Source organism: Ixodes scapularis, unplaced genomic scaffold, assembly GCF_016920785.2.
Source record: "Ixodes scapularis isolate PalLabHiFi unplaced genomic scaffold, ASM1692078v2 PGA_scaffold15__6_contigs__length_5221840, whole genome shotgun sequence".
Classification (NCBI taxonomy): Eukaryota; Metazoa; Arthropoda; class Arachnida; order Ixodida; family Ixodidae; genus Ixodes; species Ixodes scapularis.
In genome coordinates, this window is record NW_024609841.1 from 142,015 (window position 1) to 166,042 (window position 24,028).

The window sequence follows — 24,028 nt, forward strand, 5'->3', positions numbered from 1 at the left end:
TAACGTAAGTTATTATTGGTCGGTTTTAATATTGATAGAAGTAGAAGGAAACGAAAATGGCACAAATAAGTACTTCATGGCGTTTATAGCGTATAGTTTGTTTCTTTTGTCAAAGTACAGTCGAAGACTGAAACGGCCACTACACATCCTAAAAGCGCCAATCTAGGGGCATTCGCTGCGCTCGATTGTTTCAGCGGCTTTAGCCGACCAAAGGGCATGTACAATTCGATCTGTGCAATGTCGCACTCTCATTCTGTTTCATCGGTTTGCTCTGTTTGAGCCGAGGTGGGCTCAAACAGAGCAAAAGATATGTATATAACGTAAGTTATTATTGGTCGGTTTTAATATTGATAGAAGTAGAAGGAAACGAAAATGGCACAAATAAGTACTTCATGGCGTTTATAGCGTATAGTTTGTTTCTTATGTCAAAGTACAGTCGAAGACTGAAACGGCCACTACACATCCTAAAAGCGCCAATCTAGGGGCATTCGCTGCGCTCGATTGTTTCAGCGGCTTTAGCCGACCAAAGGGCATGTACAATTCGATCTGTGCAATGTCGCACTCTCATTCTGTTTCATCGGTTTGCTCTGTTTGAGCCGAGGTGGGCTCAAACAGAGCAAAAGATATGTATATAACGTAAGTTATTATTGGTCGGTTTTAATATTGATAGAAGTAGAAGGAAACGAAAATGGCACAAATAAGTACTTCATGGCGTTTATAGCGTATAGTTTGTTTCTTATGTCAAAGTACAGTCGAAGACTGAAACGGCCACTAAGACACACATCCTAAAACGCCAATCTAGGGGCATTCGCTGCGCTCGATTGTTTCGGCGGCTTTAGCCGACCAAAGCGCATGTACAATTCGACCTGTGCAATGTCGCACTCTCATTCTGTTTCATCGGTTTGCTCTGTTTGAGCCGAGGTGGAGTCAAACAGAGCAAAAGATATGTATATGACGTAAGTTATTATTGGTCGGTTTTAATATTGATAGAAGTAGAAGGAAACGAAAATGGCACAAATAAGTACTTCATGGCGTTTATAGCGTATAGTTTGTTTCTTATGTCAAAGTACAGTCGAAGACTGAAACGGCCACTACACATCCTAAAAGCGCCAATCTAGGGGCATTCGCTGCGCTCGATTGTTTCAGCGGCTTTAGCCGACCAAAGGGCATGTACAATTCGATCTGTGCAATGTCGCACTCTCATTCTGTTTCATCGGTTTGCTCTGTTTGAGCCGAGGTGGGCTCAAACAGAGCAAAAGATATGTATATAAGGTAAGTTATTATTGGTCGGTTTTAATATTGATAGAAGTAGAAGGAAACGAAAATGGCACAAATAAGTACTTCATGGCGTTTATAGCGTATAGTTTGTTTCTTATGTCAAAGTACAGTCGAAGACTGAAACGGCCACTAAGACACACATGCTAAAAGCGCCAATCTAGGGGCATTCGCTGCGCTCGATTGTTTCAGCGGCTTTAGCCGACCAAAGCGCGTGTACAATTCGACCTGTGCAATGTCGCACTCTCATTCTGTTTCATCGGTTTGCTCTGTTTGAGCCGAGGTGGAGTCAAACAGAGCAAAAGATATGTATATAACGTAAGTTATTATTGGTCGGTTTTAATATTGATAGAAGTAGAAGGAAACGAAAATGGCACAAATAAGTACTTCATGGCGTTTATAGCGTATAGTTTGTTTCTTATGTCAAAGTACAGTCGAAGACTGAAACGGCCACTACACATCCTAAAAGCGCCAATCTAGGGGCATTCGCTGCGCTCGATTGTTTCAGCGGCTTTAGCCGACCAAAGCGCGTGTACAATTCGATCTGTGCAATGTCGCACTCTCATTCTGTTTCATCGGTTTGCTCTGTTTGAGCCGAGGTGGGCTCAAACAGAGCAAAAGATATGTATATAACGTAAGTTATTATTGGTCGGTTTTAATATTGATAGAAGTAGAAGGAAACGAAAATGGCACAAATAAGTACTTCATGGCGTTTATAGCGTATAGTTTGTTTCTTATATCAAAGTACAGTCGAAGACTGAAACGGCCACTAAGACACACATGCTAAAAGCGCCAATCTAGGGGCATTCGCTGCGCTCGATTGTTTCAGCGGCTTTAGCCGACCAAAGCGCATGTACAGTTCGACCTGTGCAATGTCGCACTCTCATTCTGTTTCATCGGTTTGCTCTGTTTGAGCCGAGATGGACTCAAACAGAGCAAAAGATATGTATATAACGTAAGTTATTATTGGTGGGTTTTAATATTGATAGAAGTAGAAGGAAATGAAAATGGCACAAATAAGTACTTCATGGCGTTTATAGCGTATAGTTTGTTTCTTATGTCAAAGTACAGTCGAAGACTGAAACGGCCACTAAGACACACATGCTAAAAGCGCCAATCTAGGGGCATTCGCTGCGCTCGATTGTTTCAGCGGCTTTAGCCGACCAAAGCGCGTGTACAATTCGACCTGTGCAATGTCGCACTCTCATTCTGTTTCATCGGTTTGCTCTGTTTGAGCCGAGATGGACTCAAACAGAGCAAAAGATATGTATATAACGTAAGTTATTATTGGTGGGTTTTAATATTGATAGAAGTAGAAGGAAACGAAAATGGCACAAATAAGTACTTCATGGCGTTTATAGCGTATAGTTTGTTTCTTATATCAAAGTACAGTCGAAGACTGAAACGGCCACTAAGACACACATGCTAAAAGCGCCAATCTAGGGGCATTCGCTGCGCTCGATTGTTTCAGCGGCTTTAGCCGACCAAAGCGCATGTACAGTTCGACCTGTGCAATGTCGCACTCTCATTCTGTTTCATCGGTTTGCTCTGTTTGAGCCGAGATGGACTCAAACAGAGCAAAAGATATGTATATAACGTAAGTTATTATTGGTGGGTTTTAATATTGATAGAAGTAGAAGGAAACGAAAATGGCACAAATAAGTACTTCATGGCGTTTATAGCGTATAGTTTGTTTCTTATGTCAAAGTACAGTCGAAGACTGAAACGGCCACTAAGACACACATGCTAAAAGCGCCAATCTAGGGGCATTCGCTGCGCTCGATTGTTTCAGCGGCTTTAGCCGACCAAAGCGCGTGTACAATTCGACCTGTGCAATGTCGCACTCTCATTCTGTTTCATCGGTTTGCTCTGTTTGAGCCGAGGTGGAGTCAAACAGAGCAAAAGATATGTATATAACGTAAGTTATTATTGGTCGGTTTTAATATTGATAGAAGTAGAAGGAAACGAAAATGGCACAAATAAGTACTTCATGGCGTTTATAGCGTATAGTTTGTTTCTTATGTCAAAGTACAGTCGAAGACTGAAACGGCCACTACACATCCTAAAAGCGCCAATCTAGGGGCATTCGCTGCGCTCGATTGTTTCAGCGGCTTTAGCCGACCAAAGCGCGTGTACAATTCGATCTGTGCAATGTCGCACTCTCATTCTGTTTCATCGGTTTGCTCTGTTTGAGCCGAGGTGGGCTCAAACAGAGCAAAAGATATGTATATAACGTAAGTTATTATTGGTCGGTTTTAATATTGATAGAAGTAGAAGGAAACGAAAATGGCACAAATAAGTACTTCATGGCGTTTATAGCGTATAGTTTGTTTCTTATATCAAAGTACAGTCGAAGACTGAAACGGCCACTAAGACACACATGCTAAAAGCGCCAATCTAGGGGCATTCGCTGCGCTCGATTGTTTCAGCGGCTTTAGCCGACCAAAGCGCATGTACAGTTCGACCTGTGCAATGTCGCACTCTCATTCTGTTTCATCGGTTTGCTCTGTTTGAGCCGAGATGGACTCAAACAGAGCAAAAGATATGTATATAACGTAAGTTATTATTGGTGGGTTTTAATATTGATAGAAGTAGAAGGAAATGAAAATGGCACAAATAAGTACTTCATGGCGTTTATAGCGTATAGTTTGTTTCTTATATCAAAGTACAGTCGAAGACTGAAACGGCCACTAAGACACACATGCTAAAAGCGCCAATCTAGGGGCATTCGCTGCGCTCGATTGTTTCAGCGGCTTTAGCCGACCAAAGCGCATGTACAATTCGATCTGTGCAATGTCGCACTCTCATTCTGTTTCATCGGTTTGCTCTGTTTGAGCCGAGGTGGGCTCAAACAGAGCAAAAGATATGTATATAACGTAAGTTATTATTGGTCGGTTTTAATATTGATAGAAGTAGAAGGAAACGAAAATGGCACAAATAAGTACTTCATGGCGTTTATAGCGTATAGTTTGTTTCATATATCAAAGTACAGTCGAAGACTGAAACGGCCACTAAGACACACATGCTAAAAGCGCCAATCTAGGGGCATTCGCTGCGCTCGATTGTTTCAGCGGCTTTAGCCGACCAAAGCGCATGTACAGTTCGACCTGTGCAATGTCGCACTCTCATTCTGTTTCATCGGTTTGCTCTGTTTGAGCCGAGATGGACTCAAACAGAGCAAAAGATATGTATATAACGTAAGTTATTATTGGTGGGTTTTAATATTGATAGAAGTAGAAGGAAATGAAAATGGCACAAATAAGTACTTCATGGCGTTTATAGCGTATAGTTTGTTTCTTATGTCAAAGTACAGTCGAAGACTGAAACGGCCACTAAGACACAGATGCTAAAAGCGCCAATCTAGGGGCATTCGCTGCGCTCGATTGTTTCAGCGGCTTTAGCCGACCAAAGCGCATGTACAATTCGACCTGTGCAACGTCGCACTCTCATTCTGTTTCATCGGTTTGCTCTGTTTGAGCCGAGATGGACTCAAACAGAGCAAAAGATATGTATATAACGTAAGTTATTATTGGTCGGTTTTAATATTGATAGAAGTAGAAGGAAACGAAAATGGCACAAATAAGTACTTCATGGCGTTTATAGCGTATAGTTTGTTTCTTTTGTCAAAGTACAGTCGAAGACTGAAACGGCCACTAAGACACACATGCTAAAAGCGCCAATCTAGGGGCATTCGCTGCGCTCGATTGTTTCAGCGGCTTTAGCCGACCAAAGCGCATGTACAATTCGACCTGTGCAACGTCGCACTCTCATTCTGTTTCATCGGTTTGCTCTGTTTGAGCCGAGATGGACTCAAACAGAGCAAAAGATATGTATATAACGTAAGTTATTATTGGTCGGTTTTAGTATTGATAGAAGTAGAAGGAAACGAAAATGGCACAAATAAGTACTTCATGGTGTTTATAGCGTATAGTTTGTTTCTTATGTCAAAGTACAGTCGAAGACTGAAACGGCCACTAAGACACACATGCTAAAAGCGCCAATCTAGGGGGCATTCGCTGCGCTCGAGTGTTTCAGCGGCTTTAGCCGACCAAAGCGCGTGTACAATTCGACCTGTGCAATGTCGCACTCTCATTCTGTTTCATCGGTTCTATTCGGGAGTTTTCGTCGATCGTTTTGGCCGTCCCGCAACGCCCTCCGCAACCGGCTACGCTAGCCGGAACTCGACAGCGAAGGCCGTCGGCGTGCAGGCGCAGCAGCGGCTTCTTCGTTGAGGAGGCGGAAACGCGGTCTGCGAAAACTCCCTATCCGGAGGGCTTGCGGTGACGTCATAAGGACGCCGAGCTCTGATTGGCTTTAATTGGAAGGATAGTGGACAGACCTCAGTGTTCAAGGCCTCGAGGTCTGCCCACTATTGGTTTCGATATCAGCCCAGAAGAGCTGGACGTTTTGACCGAATCACAACCCCTGTGCAAGAAGCAGACGAAATTGCGCTTCGACTCGTACCGTCGCCTGCGTCCCGACAGCTCATCGCTTTCATTTGCAGACGATGTCGGAGATGTTCGCGGCTCGAGAGAAAAATGTGGGAAATAGTTGGCCACTGTAATTAGACAGAACCAGTGTTTCACTGCAGACGACTTGAAAATCACGTCTGCTACCTGCCTCCATGCCGTGGTTCCAGTGTACCGTGGCACTTGCGCCGCTTGCGTGAACCTTCACGGCCTCACATCAGCGCCTCAAGCTCCACCGCTTTGCAATGCGGGCTGCTAAGAGCAACGGCTGACGTGGGGCAGCTTTAGTGCGATGGGCTCGCAAATTGTGCTCAGTCTTAGCATTTTTGGTATTCACTGTCGGTTGACCGCTAATCTTAAAAGGTTGCCGAGAAAGAAGAAAAAAAAAAAACGCTTTTCGATATTTGAATAATTGCGGTAGTCAAGGTAGTTCCCGTGCAGCAGATGATCGAAAGGGCAGCGAACTTGACTCTACCTTGGTGCGAACGCCGCTAAAGCGTGCTGTTCCTTTTAAGAGGAAACTAAAGGTTTTAATATTTTTTTGTGGGTGGTTGTTCTTGCAGTTTAGGATAGTTATGTCTCGAGTTCGGTGTTCATAAAGCTTTGTGGGAAGTATTTTATCGATAAAGGTTTTATCCGATATGCTAACTTTCGCCGTCATTTTATGGGGATTATATTTACAGGCTAAATGAACTACCGAGTCTAGAAGATGGAGAGAGACGAAAGCTTTATCTCGACTAAAGCGTTGGGCTATGCTTCATTTTTCAACATTTTCTTTTAACACCCATTTTAAATGGAACTTACTCTGACTTGAGTCTTATTTCTAATAAGAATTAAACCTGCGTGTTCCTTTTGCGTCCTCTCTATATTTACTAGAAAAGGTAATGAGTAACATGACTCAGTACCAAAGAGGGACCCTTAATCATTATCAGATATGAACTCGTATAGCCATGCAATCCCATTTTCAAGTGACGTGCTAACAGATGGTGCCATCTGCTCCAAAAATGTCAGCGACTGCTCCGAACCTGTATTTTGCCTGCTACAGAAGGTTAAATGCCGCTTCCATCGCTGAAGATGTAACGTAGGGAAACCAGTAGTAGGAGTGCGTCATGGTTTCCTAACAAGCTTAGGTTTTTAAACCAGATACAAATGAAACAGGACGCATAACACAAGAAGCAGTATTTTGTTCAGCTTCGACCAAATTTTTTCATGTCTTCGTTGCTATTTTTAAACCCGATTAGTGCATGTGTATATATTTTAACGTCCAATGTCTCGCAATACACTTTTTCCGTTTTTTTTTTCATTGCGTTTTGAGAAAGTGAGTAGAGATAGTCCACTTTTATTTCTTTTTCATTTTCCCTTTCTTAGCGACAGGAGGATTTCCTGCAACTTATGATGGATACGCGAGAAGGAGCCGTTGCAGCTACAGATGAAATAACCAGATCAGCTGACGAGAAGCTCTTCAACCTTGACTCCGAGATAAAGACGGACACTTCGTTTGCTGGAAGAGTTAAAGGTCTGCGTTTATTCCTTGTTCTAGAATACATGCCGCTTAAGTTTTGTCGATCAGAATAGTTGATAAAATATTTGAATAAAATGTTTTCCCATTTTATTTTTTAGGTTTTCATAGATTATTATTTTGACCGCACATGTTTCTTGTTTTCTTTTGTTTCTTTATCGAGGGACATTTTTATATTTACTGATCCCGTTAATTTGTGCCTGTACTTTTCGCTTTGTTGGTGCTTCCTTTACTTTCATGTTTTCCTTTTGTTGTGTATTCCGTGTTGCTCCCAAATTCATGTCATCGGCATTCTCCCCTGATGTTTGTTTATCCCAAAAATATTTTCCGCCTTCATCGCCTTTTTTTTAGGTTACTTTTGAAGAATGTCATAAGATGTTTTTTTCTACAGTTTTTATTTCCCTTTCTGTGAGCCGATTCTTTATCTCTCTCTGATCCGTGTGTGTCGAGCTCTGCTTTGAAGGTTCCCTGTTCTGAAAGCGGTCGCACGACCGCTTCTGCTGATCCCTTTGTGTCCCACGCGCCATCCTTTTTCGTTAGGTTTCAGTCGAAGCCGCAAAAAATGCACGATCAGCTACCTGGCAAACTTATGCTATTCTGAGGATAAGCCTTTTCATCTGAGTAGCTACACGACCGGCGGATAGAGGGCGCTGGCGCACTCACCGCCATTGGGTGGCTTCGATTTGGTTGGCTTCAGTTTCAGCGCGCTCACGGCTCTGTTGGTGTCTTAGTTATTTTCGCGCAATGTTTGGATGCGAATATGCCCGTTGTAGCACACCACCAATGCGACAGCGGTACCGAGTTACTTTTGCAGTGGTTTCGAGTCATAATCGTGGACTTTTTACTAGAACTTTACGATGCGTGTCGTCATGCTCGTCCTTAATTTCGATCAGTTTCGGCGACGAAACTTATGCACCGCAGGGATTTAATTGTCTACGACCGTTCCGCGCTCACCCCAGTTTCCAGAAAAATAAACTAATGAAGAGATGAATGCATAGATGCACAGGAATCAAAAGCAGCTCGATAACCCGATTATATTCTGCTGAAATCCGAAGAACGCGTGAAGTCGCAAGTTAGCTGCTTACCGTTTGATTTTTGCGGACACCAACTTTTTCTAAACCTTAGAGGCTGGAAACGTCTCCTATAATAACGCAGGCAATCTAAGCAGTCATATAATCAATATTGTATAAGTGACAGGCCCGTCAAGTGAAGTTTGACAAGTGTGTTATTTGTGTAAAATTTGCCAAATTAAATTAAAGGACGTCAGAAAAGTCACCCTCGGCAAGTTAGGCTGAATTCGAATGCTAGGCATAATTTCATGAATCTCTGTAGACAGATAATGTTTCGTTGAAACAGATGCGCTTTGTACATTTTGGCGACACTAGCCACTTAACGCTATCCGGCATTGAAAAAGCTACACTTGGGTGATTTTCATGCAGACGACTTTTCTTCGCAGTAACATTATTAGGGCCATCAGCACACTCAAACTGTCTGTGCCGTCTTTTCCTTTTTTTTGGGGGGGGGGGGGGAGGGGGTCAGTATTAATTTATGCGTTAAAATAATTCAAATAAATTAATTCAATTCTGTCTTAAGAAATTCGTTAAAACACTCGACGGACTGCTGAAATTGAACCAAACACGATGTGCACTTTTTTTAAGTTCTAATTAAGCAGATCAAGTGAATGTTGATATCGAAAAAAAAAACGATTAGGAACGTCTAACATATTTTAGTGTAAACCCACGAACACACAAATCAGCCTGATGTTGACGTTATCATTATTCCTAATATTAGATAAAGTGCAAGTTACACGTTCGTTACCTATCCCCCAATATATCCAAAACCAAAAAATTTTAAAGTTTATTTACGGAAGCTCGACGCTTTCAGAAAATGCCCATAGTTGCTGATTTCGCTTATTACTTTTTTTCCCCCACCTTCCTTAAGACCCTAAATAGGCGATTCTAAATATACATTGCGCTATTTATTTCCAATGTGCCGCCTGATTGAGCGAATTCGGGTTGTCATACGGAATTGGGCTATCAACAATCATGATGGCTTACCGCTCAATCACACTGGAAGGGGATCCGCGTTCGCAAAGCGGTTGTGAACGCGGTTGTATAGACGCTTTGCACCACCTGTGCGTGGGCGCCGCCATTACCGACCTTTAGTTTATGTTTCCTCTTATTCTGTTTACATCACTTAATTGTTACCGCAGTAGGACTAGTTATTGCCATTTTAGCTTCTACTGTGTCCTGCTCCACAGCCATAGCCTTATGTGGAAGCTCTTCAACGCCCTCTTTGGCGTCTCAGTATCTCGGTAAGACAAGAGAAGGTCAACAATGGCGGCTGTAAGCTGGCGCGCATGTAAAGTGTCTATAAGGATGCAGTGCAATTGCACGCGCACTCGATGACATCAAGTGCGCGTGACAATTGCATTGGATTTTTATACAACCGCGTTCGCAACCGCTTTGCGAACGCGGATCCGCTTCCAGTGTGAATGAGCGGTTAGTCATGTACGCAATCAACGTGTGCCAGAGATAACGCTGATTCCCTTCCCTCCGCTTTCCTCACACCTGTCTGGTAAAAATAGTCAAAGCGTGTAACAAACACCTCTGCAGATGTTGTGCACGTAATGATGGCAAACGACACCGGACGACATTTGAAAAAGTAAGGCACCAATCCAACGCCATGGCGGTGAGCTAGGGAGCGACAAGTTGAAGCCCTTTTTACGGCGGCCGCGTCACAAGAGATGGCAGCGCCCATGGGACAAAGGGAGAAAAGGCCCCTAGTATCGCTGACAAAAAACTCTACGAATGATACTCGTCCTTGCTCATTTGTATTGCTTCTGGACTCTTGCAGCCCTAACCGAGGATGAGGCCATGGCGCAGTGCGTTCTCTTCTTTCTTGCTGGCCAAGATACGACGTCAGGGGTGCTCGCTTTTACTCTCTATCTTCTCAGCCTGCATCCCGAAACACAAGCGAAACTCAGGGAGGAAGCCGATGATTGCTTCAGACAACACGTAAGGCGTCTCATGCATTTCCAGCAGAAATCATGCCTTTCCACTCTCGTGAAGACCAGCGGAGCTCTACTCGATACACTGTGTGCTTCTTCGTCGTCGTCTGTTTTTCGCTCCGTTTCCTACGATGAATTCCCACCAACGCGCCCAACTATCCATTCTTCTATGATAGCTGGAAAGGTTGCCGCCATCTATACGAGCGACGGCGGAAACCTTACCGGTTGTGTGCTTGCCGCCGTCGCTTATAGATGGCGGTAGCTGTCCAGGTAACCACGATAAACCACGACTTCTGTCAAGGCACTTTAGCAAAGCGCAGCAAACTGTGGTCTCGTTCTGGGGAGTTTAAAGCTCGAGGTCATAAAGTGTCTCTTGATTACGATAAGCTGCGAATGAACGATGATGTATATGAATGGGACGAGGAGAATGATTGTCTAAAATTTATTCGCTCTCAAGTACAACGAAGCAGAGATGACTGACTTGATAGCAAACAATTGCGCGTTGTTCTCATAAATGCCAGAAGCATTGTCAATGAAGTTCACGAGCTTGAAGAAATCATATTTACATATGATCCACAAATCATAGCGATTACAGAGACCTGGTTATCAGCAGACATATCAGATTCCGAAGTAGTTCCCCCAACGCACAAACTGGTTAGACGTGATCGAGGCTCCCGAGGAAAGGGAGTTGCTTTAGTAGTCAAAAAGGAAATTATTTCCGTTACTATGGACGAAATAGACGACAATGAAAGTGTGTGGTGTCAAATGGATTATCTTGGGTTCTCGGCTCTTGTAGGTGTGATCTATCGGCCCCCCGCCTCGCCGGAGTTGTTTTTGTAAAAAATTCAGTCTTACATGGAGCAAAAATACAAACCTAATCAAAAAGTCATATTAGCCGGGGACTTTAACCTACTGACAATTGATTGGCACACTTTACACCCCGGTACGACGGACGTAAAAAACTGCAACTTGTTACTTGAATTGATGCTAAACTTTAATCTCATTCAGCTTGTTAAAGAGGGTACAAGAGTCACTCAAAGCACGGATAACGTACTAGACTTTATATTTGTTGGAAATTTCCCAGAGGACACTACTGTGAGTGTTTGCGATGGTATTTCTGACCATAAGCTTGTTTTACTTACCTCAAATTTTTGTCCTGTCAAAAAGAATCACACGAGTAAATGTGTCTTTAACTTTTCCGCTGCCGATGATGAAGCTGTTATAGATTCACTTGACCTTTGCTTCAGTGACTTTGAGGTGGGAGGTGACGTATCGACTTTGTGGATTACCTTTAAAAACATTACTGCGTCATGTCTTGATAAATTCGTACCAAAATTTCAGAAAAAGAAACAGCACAACCCCTGGATAACAAGGGACATAATACATTCGAAAAGAGCTATATCTCGAAAACGCAAATCAGCTCGTAAAGATAATAGTGTCATATCTTCCCTTTCAATGACACTGAAGCAAAAAATACGGAGCGCTCGAGATTATTTTTTTGGAACGACACTTGTAAACTTCATGAAATACGCGCCGCAAAAGTTTTGGGGATATCTATCTGGCAACAATAGGACTGTCGACCAACTTCACATTGATGGTTGTGGGGTTACTGACCCTTACCGAATTGTCAATGAGCTTAACAGCACATTTCATAGTGTTTTTGGTCGTCGGGGCACGACCGAAAATGCCATCGAACATTTTTCTCTTTCATCTAATGTAATGCAAGACATAAATTTAAACGTAAATGGGATTCGTCTTCTCCTTTTAAGACTTGATGTAAAAAAGTCTTCTGGCCCTGACGGTATTCCCAACGCCTTTCTGAAGCGTTATATGGACATGATTTCGCAGTATTTGTATGTTTTGTTCAATGCATCCTTGGATCAGGGATGCCTGCCTCCTGATTGGCTGTGTGGGAAGGTTGTGCCGGTGCACAAGGACGGGAGCAAACTGCTGGCTGCGAACTACAGGCCGATATCATTAATCAGCAGTTGCTGCAAACTGCTCGAACACATAATTTCCAGCCACATCACTTCGTTTTTAGAATCCAATAACATATTAGCCAGCTTTCAGCATGGGTTCAGAAAAAAGCTATCAACCACGACTCAACTCGTATCAGTTGTACATGACTTCGCCAATGCTATCAACAAAAGGAAACAAATTGATGCAATATTTTTGGATCTATCAAAAGCTTTTGATAGGGTACCGCAATATCTACTACTAAAAAAACTGCAGCGTGTAGGAATTTCTCCACGCCTTGTGAACTGGATTTCTGCGTATCTAACGAACAGAACGCAGTTTGTAGAAATTAACGGTTGTCAATCGCAAAATCTTGATGTCCTGTCAGGTGTTCCCCAAGGGTCTGTCTTGGGACCCCTTTTGTTCTTGATATATGTCAATGACATAGCTGACGACCTTGACTCGGGTGTGACTGTGAAAATGTTTGCAGACGACTGTGTGATTTATACTACTGTCATTAACACCTCGGACCAATTATTGCTTAACGAAAACTTGTGTAAAATTGCTGACTGGTGTGAGAGGTGGCAGATGGTTTTAAACTACTTGAAAACATGCGCTCTTACAATAACACACAAGAAATCTCCTCTCGAATATACGTATCATGTCCGCGATAAACTCATTGAATCAGTGAATGACGTAAAATACTTAGGTCTAACTATTAACACGAAACTTAGCTGGGACACCCACATAGACAATACTTGCGCCAAGGCCTACAAAAAACTGTGTTTTTTTAAGAAGGAAATTGGGAGCGTGCAATTGGACTGTAAAACTTTCAGCCTATAAAGCCCTAGTTCGCCCAGTTATAGAATATGCGTCAATCGTGTGGGACCCATATTTAAAGAAAGATATAGAAAAAGTGGAGAGGATTCAGCGACTAAGTGCACGATTTATTTTTTCTGATTTTAGGCGCCTCTCCTCGGTTTCTGAAATGTTGAATAGATGTGGGCTAGAATCTCTCGAAGCCAGGCGGAAATTTGCAAGATTAAGTTTTTTTTATAAAATTTATCATAACGAAACTGGCTTAAGTAAAGACTTGTATATTCAGCCACCTCCTCAGCACTCAGCAAGGCTAAACCACTCAAAAATATTAGACAATATGCTCCTAGAAATAATCTATTTAAGTACTCATTTTTTGTGCGAACCATTGAAGAGTGGAACTCACTGCCGTCAGACTGCGTGAACGCTTCAACATCCAATAGTTTTGATTCCTTCCTTATAAACATGTTGTAACCCTCTCCTGCTAGGATGGTGGAAAACCATCCGCAGTATTTCCTAAATAAAAAAAAAAAAGGTAGGTTTGTGTCAACATACACGGACACGATCCTGGGGAACCTAGCTCTTAAATGGGTACTCCGGCGATTTCTTCATGGTCTCCGATTTGCTTGAAATTTTGCTAAGCTCGCCAAACAACATCGCCAAAATAGTATCCCAAATATTAGGTCAAAATAATTTTTTTTTCACGAAGTTATTGAATTTACAATTTTGGTACTCACCGTGTTTTTCAACCTGAAAGTATCTACTGGCAAAAACGAAGAAGTGACGTCAGTGGAAGTGCAGGACTCTTTGGACTGTAGAATTTGTTCTCAACTGATTCGAAGCAGTTTCATGGTGTCGAAGGAATGCTTTGGAAGCTCGCTACAGTCCCCGCGCTCCAGCACGGAACAAATGATTGGCATATTCTATTTTTTAGACTGCTCGCCCGACTGGCAAGTTACCTTCCACTGACGTCACGGCACTGAAAAGTGCGCGTATGTTTGAATGTTGGTTTTTGCATAATTTTCATTTGCCGATTTCGCAATAACTATTAGGAATTTCGCGATACTAAATAGCATACCGGAAAGGGTAAAGGCCGGCGAGTAAGAAAATATAGTTAGTTGAGGTAGCTCAAAAAATCGCCGGAGTAACCCTTTAACAGCTCCGCTGTAAAAAAAAATCATGTTCCTGATACGTGTTCTAAGATGATGACGCGTCTTCGCCTCTATAACGTGGTTGCTATCATCTCGTCAAATATTTAGTTACTGAATTGTGGTTGTTGTTTACTGTACGTTTTACTTCTACTATTTGCTCTTCGTGAGCTTTCATGACACCGTGTAATGTGTATTCGGTTAATCCTCCAGTATGCCTGCCTAAATAAACAAATGATCCCTCGCGAATTTTTTTAAAACTTTTTTTGTTAGTTTTATAAGTATTATTAAAAACACCACACCTATTTTTCTGCGGTGGAACTATTGGGTGAGGATGTAAGATTTATCTAGCATATTTCTGCAGAAACGACAGCTTCTATAATAACCTAAATCATGTTCCAGTATTTATGAACGATCACATGTTCTGCTAAGGACTAGTCCGCTCAAGTCCGCAAAATAGTCCGGTAATTTATTCAATTAAACGTATTAAAGAAACTGTAGGCGCCATTAGTTGAGTTTTTATTCATTCAAAAATAATGTCCATATTTCCTATTTAGTTGACAGTGCAGGAGTGGACAGTGCAGGATGAAGAGAAAAGTTGGCGTAGTAATGCAAATTGTAGAAAGCCAATCTGCAGGGTGTTTGATTTTCATTAAGGGTGTGCGAAGAGCGGTTCAAATCGAATAGCACCGCGTCATTCATAACCTTCGCAGTGGAAGCGAAGCAACGACAACCGGTCTTCTTGATAGTGTTAAAGCTGGTAATGACATTGCGCTGTTCGACTCGAACTGGCATTCGCCCACTATAATAACAGATTTATTTTAATAACCTCACTGAAAGGTAGACGAATTCGGTCAGTCCAGGTGAGTTATACGTTCGGGGGGACATAAAATATTGGGCCGATTCTCGCGATAAATGAAATAATTAACTAAAATGTCCGAATTAACACGATAATTAGTGGAAATAAACGTACGCTTTCACTTAGAAACGAGCGTCATCGAAAAGCACTAAACCAGTCATTTCAGCGAGACTCCAAGCAGGCGCCAACCGCGGGGATGCACCAAAGTCGCCCCTCGCGCAACAGGCGCAAAGCGATCGGTGGGAAAGCGCAGATGAATCTACTTGGTGTTTTACCAGCTAGCTGTTCCACAAGTGGGAATATTGGGTGCAACCCCGCGTTCGCCACGTGCTTCAAATCAAATCAAGTGCATTTGTTGCCACATTTTACGTGACAACAGGGACTGGGACAAAAAGCTGCTAAAGAGCAGCTGGACAAGGGTCCCAGCCCCCGTGCAGTTCGCGATAGCTTCAAACACAATTTAACGACTAAAATTTGGACTACAACTACACAGTGTACAGAGACGAGTACAAACCAATGCAAAAACTTGATTTGTACAATACTCAATTTGTTGAAAACGTATAGACGGAAAATACGCAGGCCAGTGAAAGAAAAACTCGACTATTTAAAGCAATGATACAATCGTACATGAAATAATGCATCCTGTTCATAACGAAAAATATAAACAGTATTCAAAAATCGCATAGAAAAGTAAGTTCTTTTAATTCCCTATGTGATAGTGACTCAAAATGTCGACCCTTTCTGTACAAGCTATTTAACGTGGTGGACAATCTGAAATGGAGCGTCTGAGGTAATTTGTACGCGTTGGGCGAATCATCCAGGGTTCATTTTGTCTTAGGTTGCGTAGGATGAGGCGATGTTTAAGGTTGGTTAGTTTAATAAAATGAACATTATTGTGCTGAAGAGCCCTGTGATACGTTGACAGAAGCTTGTAAGGATACATTTGCTCGACGGTTTTGACATTTACGGATTTGAATAGTGATTTAGTGGGATAAAGAAATGGAGTTCCTGAGATTGCACGGACGACCTTCTTTTGCAATAGATGCAACTTATTCAGATTAATTTTTTGTTGTGTTGCCCCATATCAGGTTACAGTAATTTAAGTGAGAACAAATTAATGCATTATATATAGTTAATTTCATTCGAGTAGGAAGTAAACTTTTAAACTTTGTAAGTAGGCCTACATTTTTAGATAGTTTTGCTTGCACAGAGTCTATGTGTGCATTCCAGCTCCTATTATAAGAAAAAAACACACCCAGAGTTTTAATACAATCTACAAACTCAATTTCTTCATTGTTTATTGTAAGATGAGGTAGGTTATTTATTTTCCTATTTTTGGGCCTAAACAAAATAGCTTTGGTCTTTTTACAGTTTAATTTTAGTTTGTTGGTGTTAAGCGTCCAGGTGGCGATTTGTTGTAGCACTTCATGCACTGTAGCAATGGAAGTACAAAAATTGTTATGGGAGAAGAAAATTCTTGTATCATCAGCGTAAATTATCAGCTTTACATCATCGCTTTTGGCCATATGCACAATGTCGTTTATGTATAATATAAATAGCAATGGGCCTAAAATGCTACCCTGAGGAACACCCGATTTGATAGAAAGCCTGTCCGAATGAAAATTCAGAAAAGACACGTATTGATTCCTATTTTCTAAGTATTATTTTATGAGATCGACGCCTCTTATTCCAAAAAATGCTAATTTGCCAAGTAAAATATCATGATCGATGGAATCAAAGGCTTTTGAGTAATCAAGAAAGATGCCCAGTGTCATCTTTCTTTCGTCAAAAGCTTTCACAGTTTGTTCTTTCTGGTTTAATAAAGCCAATTCGGTAGATCGATGTTTACGAAAACCGAATTGCGCATCGGCAATTAAAGCGTGCTTATCAAGATGTGTTATGAGTCTATTGTGTATTAGTTTTTCAAGTGATTTAAAAAAGACAGGAAGGATTGAGATGGGCCTATAGTTATTTATGTCAAGCCTATCACCGCCTTTATGAAGAACACTAATTTTTGACAGCTTCATTCTTAGGGGAAAACAGCCTGTTTCTAATGCGAGGTTATATATGGATCTTAATTATGGTGCAATAATATCGCGACTCGGCGACGCGTTAACGCGACTCGGCGACGCGTTAAAAACTGTCGCTTCCCTCCATTCATTATTTTTAAGCTTCCCCTATATTTGCCCCGGCTACAATGCAAATAGCTGCTGCTCAAATTATTATGCACGCGTTGTAAAGGGTCAAGAAGTCAAGAAAACAGCGAGAGAAAAAACATGGTACTGGCCACAAATTCTCAGCATGGTTGTTCGCGAAGTGACCTTAAAATATTCAGTTTGACATCAGCTGCGATGACTTGTAGCGGAAGTCATAAAATAAAGCGGCTATTGAAGGATTTGCGGACAATGGCCAAATAATTATAGGAGTTGTTCTCCGACACTTCTGAAGTAAAGAACAGAAAAGCGATTTAGTCTGTGTGCCCTAATTGTGATTTTAAACAATAGCAAAGATTCAAGTTTCCGGTACCACTCAACTTTCCGAATGACGTGCTCAGTGACGTCGACGTGAGGATGCACCGGTTTCCGTGCGCTCTCCTCAAGGATGTTTACCGTGTTTACTCTTTCTCTCTCTACTGCTCTTCGTGAGGCGTTGAGCTGCAGCAATCCCCGCGTCACCGTCAAGGCGCGTTTCCCATGGCCGCCGCGCACGGCTGCAGAGGGTAAATATTTCCATTTCTGCTTTGCGATTACACAACAGAATTGCAACATTTTGCAGGAAGGTGATACTTTTTCGATTCTTTCTGACGCCATCAACATTATAAAAATTACAAGCCACCCAAACTGAATTAGCGCCTCTTTTTCCTTCCGTTTTGTTTCTTGTTTCTTTCTTGGGAGGGGGTCGAAAGAATATTTCTTTCTTATTTGGCGTTCTCTTTTTGCTCGTCATTCACCACTTTACCGTGCGTGCATGATCACTCGGAAGGAAGCCCAAGGCTGCCTCGAGTACGCGAATACAAGTTCTACAATTTCTTGTTGAACTTATTGTAGAACGCAGTTCTACAATAAGTGACAGTTTTTAACGCGTCGCCGAGTCGCGGGAAGGATATGCGCGAACGGCGCGTGCCGCGGAGCACGCGAGCTCGTCCCGAGCGGTGAGCGAGGCTCTCGGAATCTTGGTTCCCAGGGCGGCACCTAGCGCCCATTTAATCGCTCAGGAGCGCATCGCGTTGAAGCGAGCGAACCAGTGGGCCAGCAGATAAGAAAGGACGCGCGTGCGCATTGCGCGGGTCTCGGCACCAGGCGCCGCGCCGTCAGGGAGCGCGGCGATGCAATTCGGTCGGCGCTCCCGTGTTGTCCAGACTTTTGCTCACGACAGTACCAACATTTACAAAGAACTTATTGAAAGCATTTGCCATGTTCACTTCTTTTACTGTAATGGAGTTTATACTTATTTCATGGGGCACGTTTTGATATGGCTTATGATTCAGTACTGACCGTATCTTCTTCCACAAAATGTCAGGTTTCTTAGTTTCTAACAGATCGAAAAGATTATTGTAGTAGTCACGCTTAGCATTTCTTAGCAGACTTGTGAGTTTGTTGCGGTATTTTTTTAAAGGTTTCAAGCTTGCTAATCTCTTTTGTTCGTAAAAAATTTTTGATATAAATTAGTCTTAACCCGTATCATTGAGAGTAGCTTTGGCGTGACCCAAGGCCTACGTGACTTCTTAGATGCCTTGAGGTTGACAAAAGGAAAATGCCTACTATAAATTGCAGTAAATGTATCGAGGAATGAATTGTATGAGAATACATTTTAGCGCTCAAAAAACAGGGACAAAGAGGCGAGAAACAGACAGCACAGTGCGCACTGTGCTGTCACAGACAGCACAGAGCGCACTGTGCTGTCTGTTTCTCGCCTCTTTGTCCCTGTTTTTTGAGCGCTAAAATGTATTCCAAATTCCAAAACCAACTAGCCCAGCAATCGACTCTACTGAAATTTATTTCTTGTACAACGGGCCCTTTTATTTGTTCTTCGTTGAAACCATGCTCCATTGAGCGCACTGTGCTGTCTGTTTCTCGCCTCTTTGTCCCTGTTTTTTGAGCGCTAAAATGTATTCCAAATTCCAAAACCAACTAGCCCAGCAATCGACTCTATTGTATGAGAAATTTGTTGATTTTGTTGAAAAAATATGTTCCCAAGATGTCTTTTCAGTTTCTTCTCGAAAACTACGCGATTGATCAGGGGTGATAGACTGAACTTTAACCACTGGAACAGGGTCACTGCGGTTTTTCTGGGACTACTCACTGTACAAGCAAAAATAAATGGGAAGATTATTGCTGATATCAGTAGAAAGAACACCTGATGATACCACCGATTTTTCATAGTTCGTGATGAACAAATCAAGCATAGAAGATGACGTATTTGTTAATCATGTAGGATGTGTGATAACATGCGACAACCCATTTGAAGCAATAAGATTTGAGAAAGAGATTTTTTGACCAGAGTTCGAAATCATATCAATGTTGAAGTCACCACCCATAATTACCTTGTAATTGTTATCATTGACATAATTGAACGATGTCTCCGCAAAATTAAAAAAAAAAAAAACGGTATGACCGGAGATTTCGATGGCTTATATACAATGGAGAGCAGCGTATTTTTAAAATGTACAGTTACAACCTTATAAAAATCAGTAATTTAGCAGAACGATTTTAATATCTCACAATTTCTTTCATTTTTTACCAACTTAGCAACACCACCGCCTGGCCTATCATTTCTATTTAGGTTGAAATGAGAATATCCCGGAAGCACGAAGTAATCAGTCGAGTCTTGACTGATTTAGTGGCTTTCCATGATGCTCTGCAAGTTTCTACTTTTTAGAACGTACGTTTATTTCCACGTATTAAAAAGCTAATTAAGAAAGGTTAGTTAATTATTTAATTTATTATGGGAATTAGCCTCCTATAATATGTTCCCCTGGCCGCATAACTCACCTGCACAAATCGCATTAGTATACCTTTCACAGATTTTTTTAGGAGCGAAGCTCCTTAGGGTCTAGCCTTGTCCGGCGTCCGTGCTCACATCGATTGCCATCCCATCTGTCTTCTTAAAAAATGGAAAAAAAGGTTTGCGCAGTCGACAGGATTCGAACCTGTGCGGGGAAACCCCAATGAATTTCTAGTGCATCGCCTTAACCACTCGGCCACGACTGCGGGACGAGTAGGGGGCTCTGGATGTGGTAGCAACTCAAGAACTGGGGTTTCTGTCATGGATGAAATGTTGCATATAGCCGCTCAACGTCTATACAGGAGAGACCGCTGCGGTCAAATGCGTATATAATCGCGTTAAACTTTGCATGCATTGGCTCAACGTTTATAGACGAGACGGCACTGCGGTAAAATGCTTAACTGCGTATATAACCACGATCTATACCACACATTCTCTTTCTGACATGGACCTTCTAGCGCATCCAAGCTGATCCGCTAGAAGAAGCACTGGCTCTGTATTTCACCGACCATAAAGCAGTAATAATGAAGTCGAAACGCAACCCGGAACTCAGCACTACCTATGAGCAATAAATAAAAATCAGCACCATCAGCACTACCTATGAACAATAAAATCAGTATCATCAGCAGCACCAGAGCTTCGCCCCAATCAACATCATTCACCACGTGGAGATGCGGCGTCTTTTTTTAAAAAATAAACCTGCTTTAGTTAAAATTAGGCCCCCTTTGTAGTTGGCAATGAACAAGTTTGATCGTGTGTACATAGATGAGAATACAAAGATACAGCAGAATATCTTACCATATAGGTTCTCCTTCATTGCACATTTTATTGAGATGTATCTACATAAAAACTCGTATTAATTTTTAACACCCAATTGGAGTCAAGCAATCAACACCGCATTATGTTTGTTGTTTTGTTAAAACTGGCCACTTGTTTTCTTTTTGATTGCTGTCAAGTGCCAATTACCGCACAAAATTATGTTCAGTTAAGAGAATTCAGGTGGATAAATTACTGTACTGTTTTTTCTTGACCTCTACCAAGGGACCAGAGCCAAGCCTGGATGTCATTTCAAAGCTCAAGTACCTCCATGGGGTTGTGTCAGAATCACTGAGGATGTTCCCCCCCGGAGCGAGGTACTCGTTTGCTGTTCCCAATCGCATGTTCAGTCGATTCAATATATGCGTGCTTTTGGCCTTCGCGCACGTTCGCCTTCAATGTTTCAGGCTGGAGCGATGTGCGGCTAGCGACTACGTTCTGGGTGAGACCGGAATACAAGTTCCAAAAGGCTGCGTGGTTGCCATACCCGTCTACGCAATGCATCACGACCCGGAGAACTTTCCCGATCCAGAAACTTTTGACCCAAACAGGTGCGTGCAACATAGTGATCTTTCGTTTATATCTTTTTATGGTGATATCTTCACTGTATAACGGCAACTCATGGCATCGGAGAAAACATGAACGTACACCTACACTTTAAAAAAAAAGCCGTGCGACTGCTTTCCCGCACAGCACTCGGAGAGCCAATCGCCACAACCTACGGAGGCAGCTCAGCGAATGACGATGCCGAAACATATGTTTAGACCAAAAAATGCAGTCTGAGTTATGACATTAAACAATGCAAACGTGGCGTTTTGCATTGCTTAATGTCACAACTCAGACTGCGTTTTTTGGTCTAAACAGATGTTTCGACATCGTCATTCGCTGAGCAGCCTCCGTAAGTTGCGGTGATTGGCTTTCCGAGTGTTGTGCGGGAAAGTAGACGCACAAATGTTTTTAGAGGGTACTGTTATTCGCAGATTTTATTATGTTAATATTTGGTGAGAACCAGTTGTGTCCAGATTGCACGTGGGTAGAGCGGTACATTTCGGCGATCACTGTGTGATCTAGAATTCTTTACATCGCAGTATTTGAGTCATATTCTTTATGGCATTTTCCCAACAGGTTCAGTGAAGAGAACGTTGACAGTATTCGGCCGTACACCTACCTTCCCTTTGGAGCGGGACCTCGGAACTGCATTGGCAGGAGGTTCGCTCTCGAGGCCGTCAAGTTGTCCCTCCTGCATTCCGTTCACAGTGTCGAATTTGTTCGTACAAAAAACACAAAGGTAAAAACATTTTTTTTTGTTATTTTTTATTGTTTACCACACGCGTAAAATAAAAATAAAAACTTACTTGTATGTTCTTTCCAGGTACCCCTGGAATTTGTCGTTGGGTTTGGGGTTTTCAACGCCAAGAATATCACCGTCGGAATCAGGAAGAGGACTACGTGAAACATTTCAAATTTTAAAGGGCAACTCCGCTTCATTTTTGATATTTAGAAAACTATGTAGCCCTCTTCAGTATCATATAGGAAGACCCCATGTCAAATATTACGATCTAATTCCGTCTATATATTTAATAAACTAGCCAGCAAACTTTGAAATCAGCCAAGTCGCCGAATTCTGCCAACTCCAGCGTGCGACGTGAGGCGCAATCGTTAGCGCAGTCAATGCGACGGAGTTGGAGCAGCCAACATTGAGCCACTGCGTCGGAGGCATGACTACGTCATTCTCACGTTTTGTTTGTTTTCACTTCTGAGAGCGAAATTGAACGATGACGTCATGAGTTTCTCCTCCCGGTGTTGGCTGAGCGGCGTCCTCGTGATCACCGTAACGCGGATGCGCTAGTTTGCGCTGCCCTGCGCGCTTATCAGTCTGTTTCGACGCTCCCCTTCTCCTCTTTCGTCTTCTCCCCTCTCCCCCGGGCCATCACCGTCCACGCCATGCGAAGCGACCTGCCCGCATCGCGTGTCCTGTTCCTCGCCCCCACGAACGTCACAAGACCGCGTGGTTCGACGTGACGTGGCCATGACTCTGACGGCACGAGACCAACGTTGCCTGACGCAACCGAAGTTTCGGTTTCGGTATCAGCTGATGTTTAAATTAAGATTACACAAATAATATTCCACATTTCGCTAATCCGAGGACGTAGAGCTGTTTAGTAGTGCTTTGTGAAATGGAATCACATGTAAGCCTAAATGTTTAGGAATTGAGCGGAGTTGCCCTTTAACGTATGTTCAAACTAATCAATTTGTGTTCTCATGGTTGCAGGGAACCGTACGAACGTTAGCAGAGTCATTTATTTGAGTCCTATTTTATCACCGATGCAATCGCCTTGTGTGTGCACCTTCGACGAATAAAGAAATGGAGTGTTACTCGGCTCTGTAACTTGAAAGTGAAATCAGTGAATACAGTTCTGTCATAAATAGAATCCGACGTTTGGTATGATCTGAGTAATCGAAAAAAAAAAAAAAGCTGCTATTGGGTTACAATTGGTCAGGGACATACCAGCTGCCACGAACCGGACAAAAACACCGACAAATTGAAACGAGTGTTCTCATATTCTGTTGCTGTAAAAGTAGTGTCGAAAAATTCTCGATCATGATCCACCAGCTAAAAGCTGAGTACTTGCGTTACCATTAACGCGAGGGGGAACCTCTTAATAGGGAGTTTTCGTAGACCGCGCTGCCTCCTCCGCTAAGCGTTCCGCAACGAAGTTGATACTGCGCCGGCGCGCCGATAGCCTTGACTGTGGAGTTCCCGCTATCGTAGCGGGTTGCGGAGGGCCCTTGCGGGAGGGCAAAAACGATCTACGAAAACTCCCTATTGTCGCTCACGCCGCAAGACCACTGTCAGACGGGCACGTTGAAGAAACTCCGTTAAACAATCGGCGAATCAGCTCGACATTTCGTGCCCATGCGTGCGCTGGTTCGTTCATCTTTTAAGAAGTTCGCTCTGAAGACCTTTAGCCTTCCCGACTAGTCTTACAATCGCCACGTAAACTAATAGTACTAATAATTGTGCAGCATGAGAGACCGGCGAACGAAGCAGGAAGCGTGATCATGATCAGCCACTCCTTAAGTTGTCAGGGACTATGGCATCCTAAGATGAATGTCGCGGTGTAACTGATCTCAATCGGGGAACCAGATCATCAC

At 42.6% G+C, this 24,028-nt stretch overlaps 1 protein-coding gene across 1 annotated transcript in view; it reads left to right on the top strand.

The window, feature by feature from the left end:
- The window catches only part of LOC8026114 (cytochrome P450 3A24), a 113,818-nt gene extending 91,341 nt beyond the window's left edge, over positions 1–22,477 (top strand). The window contains exons 10-15 of the mRNA XM_042290061.1: positions 7,113–7,260; positions 10,120–10,280; positions 21,098–21,189; positions 21,280–21,423; positions 21,998–22,160; positions 22,245–22,477. Of these exons, the coding sequence (XP_042145995.1) occupies positions 7,113–7,260; positions 10,120–10,280; positions 21,098–21,189; positions 21,280–21,423; positions 21,998–22,160; positions 22,245–22,325 (789 nt within the window). The 3' untranslated portion in view covers positions 22,326–22,477. The remainder of the gene's footprint in view (positions 1–7,112; positions 7,261–10,119; positions 10,281–21,097; positions 21,190–21,279; positions 21,424–21,997; positions 22,161–22,244) is intronic.
- Positions 22,478–24,028: the final 1,551 nt, after the last annotated feature.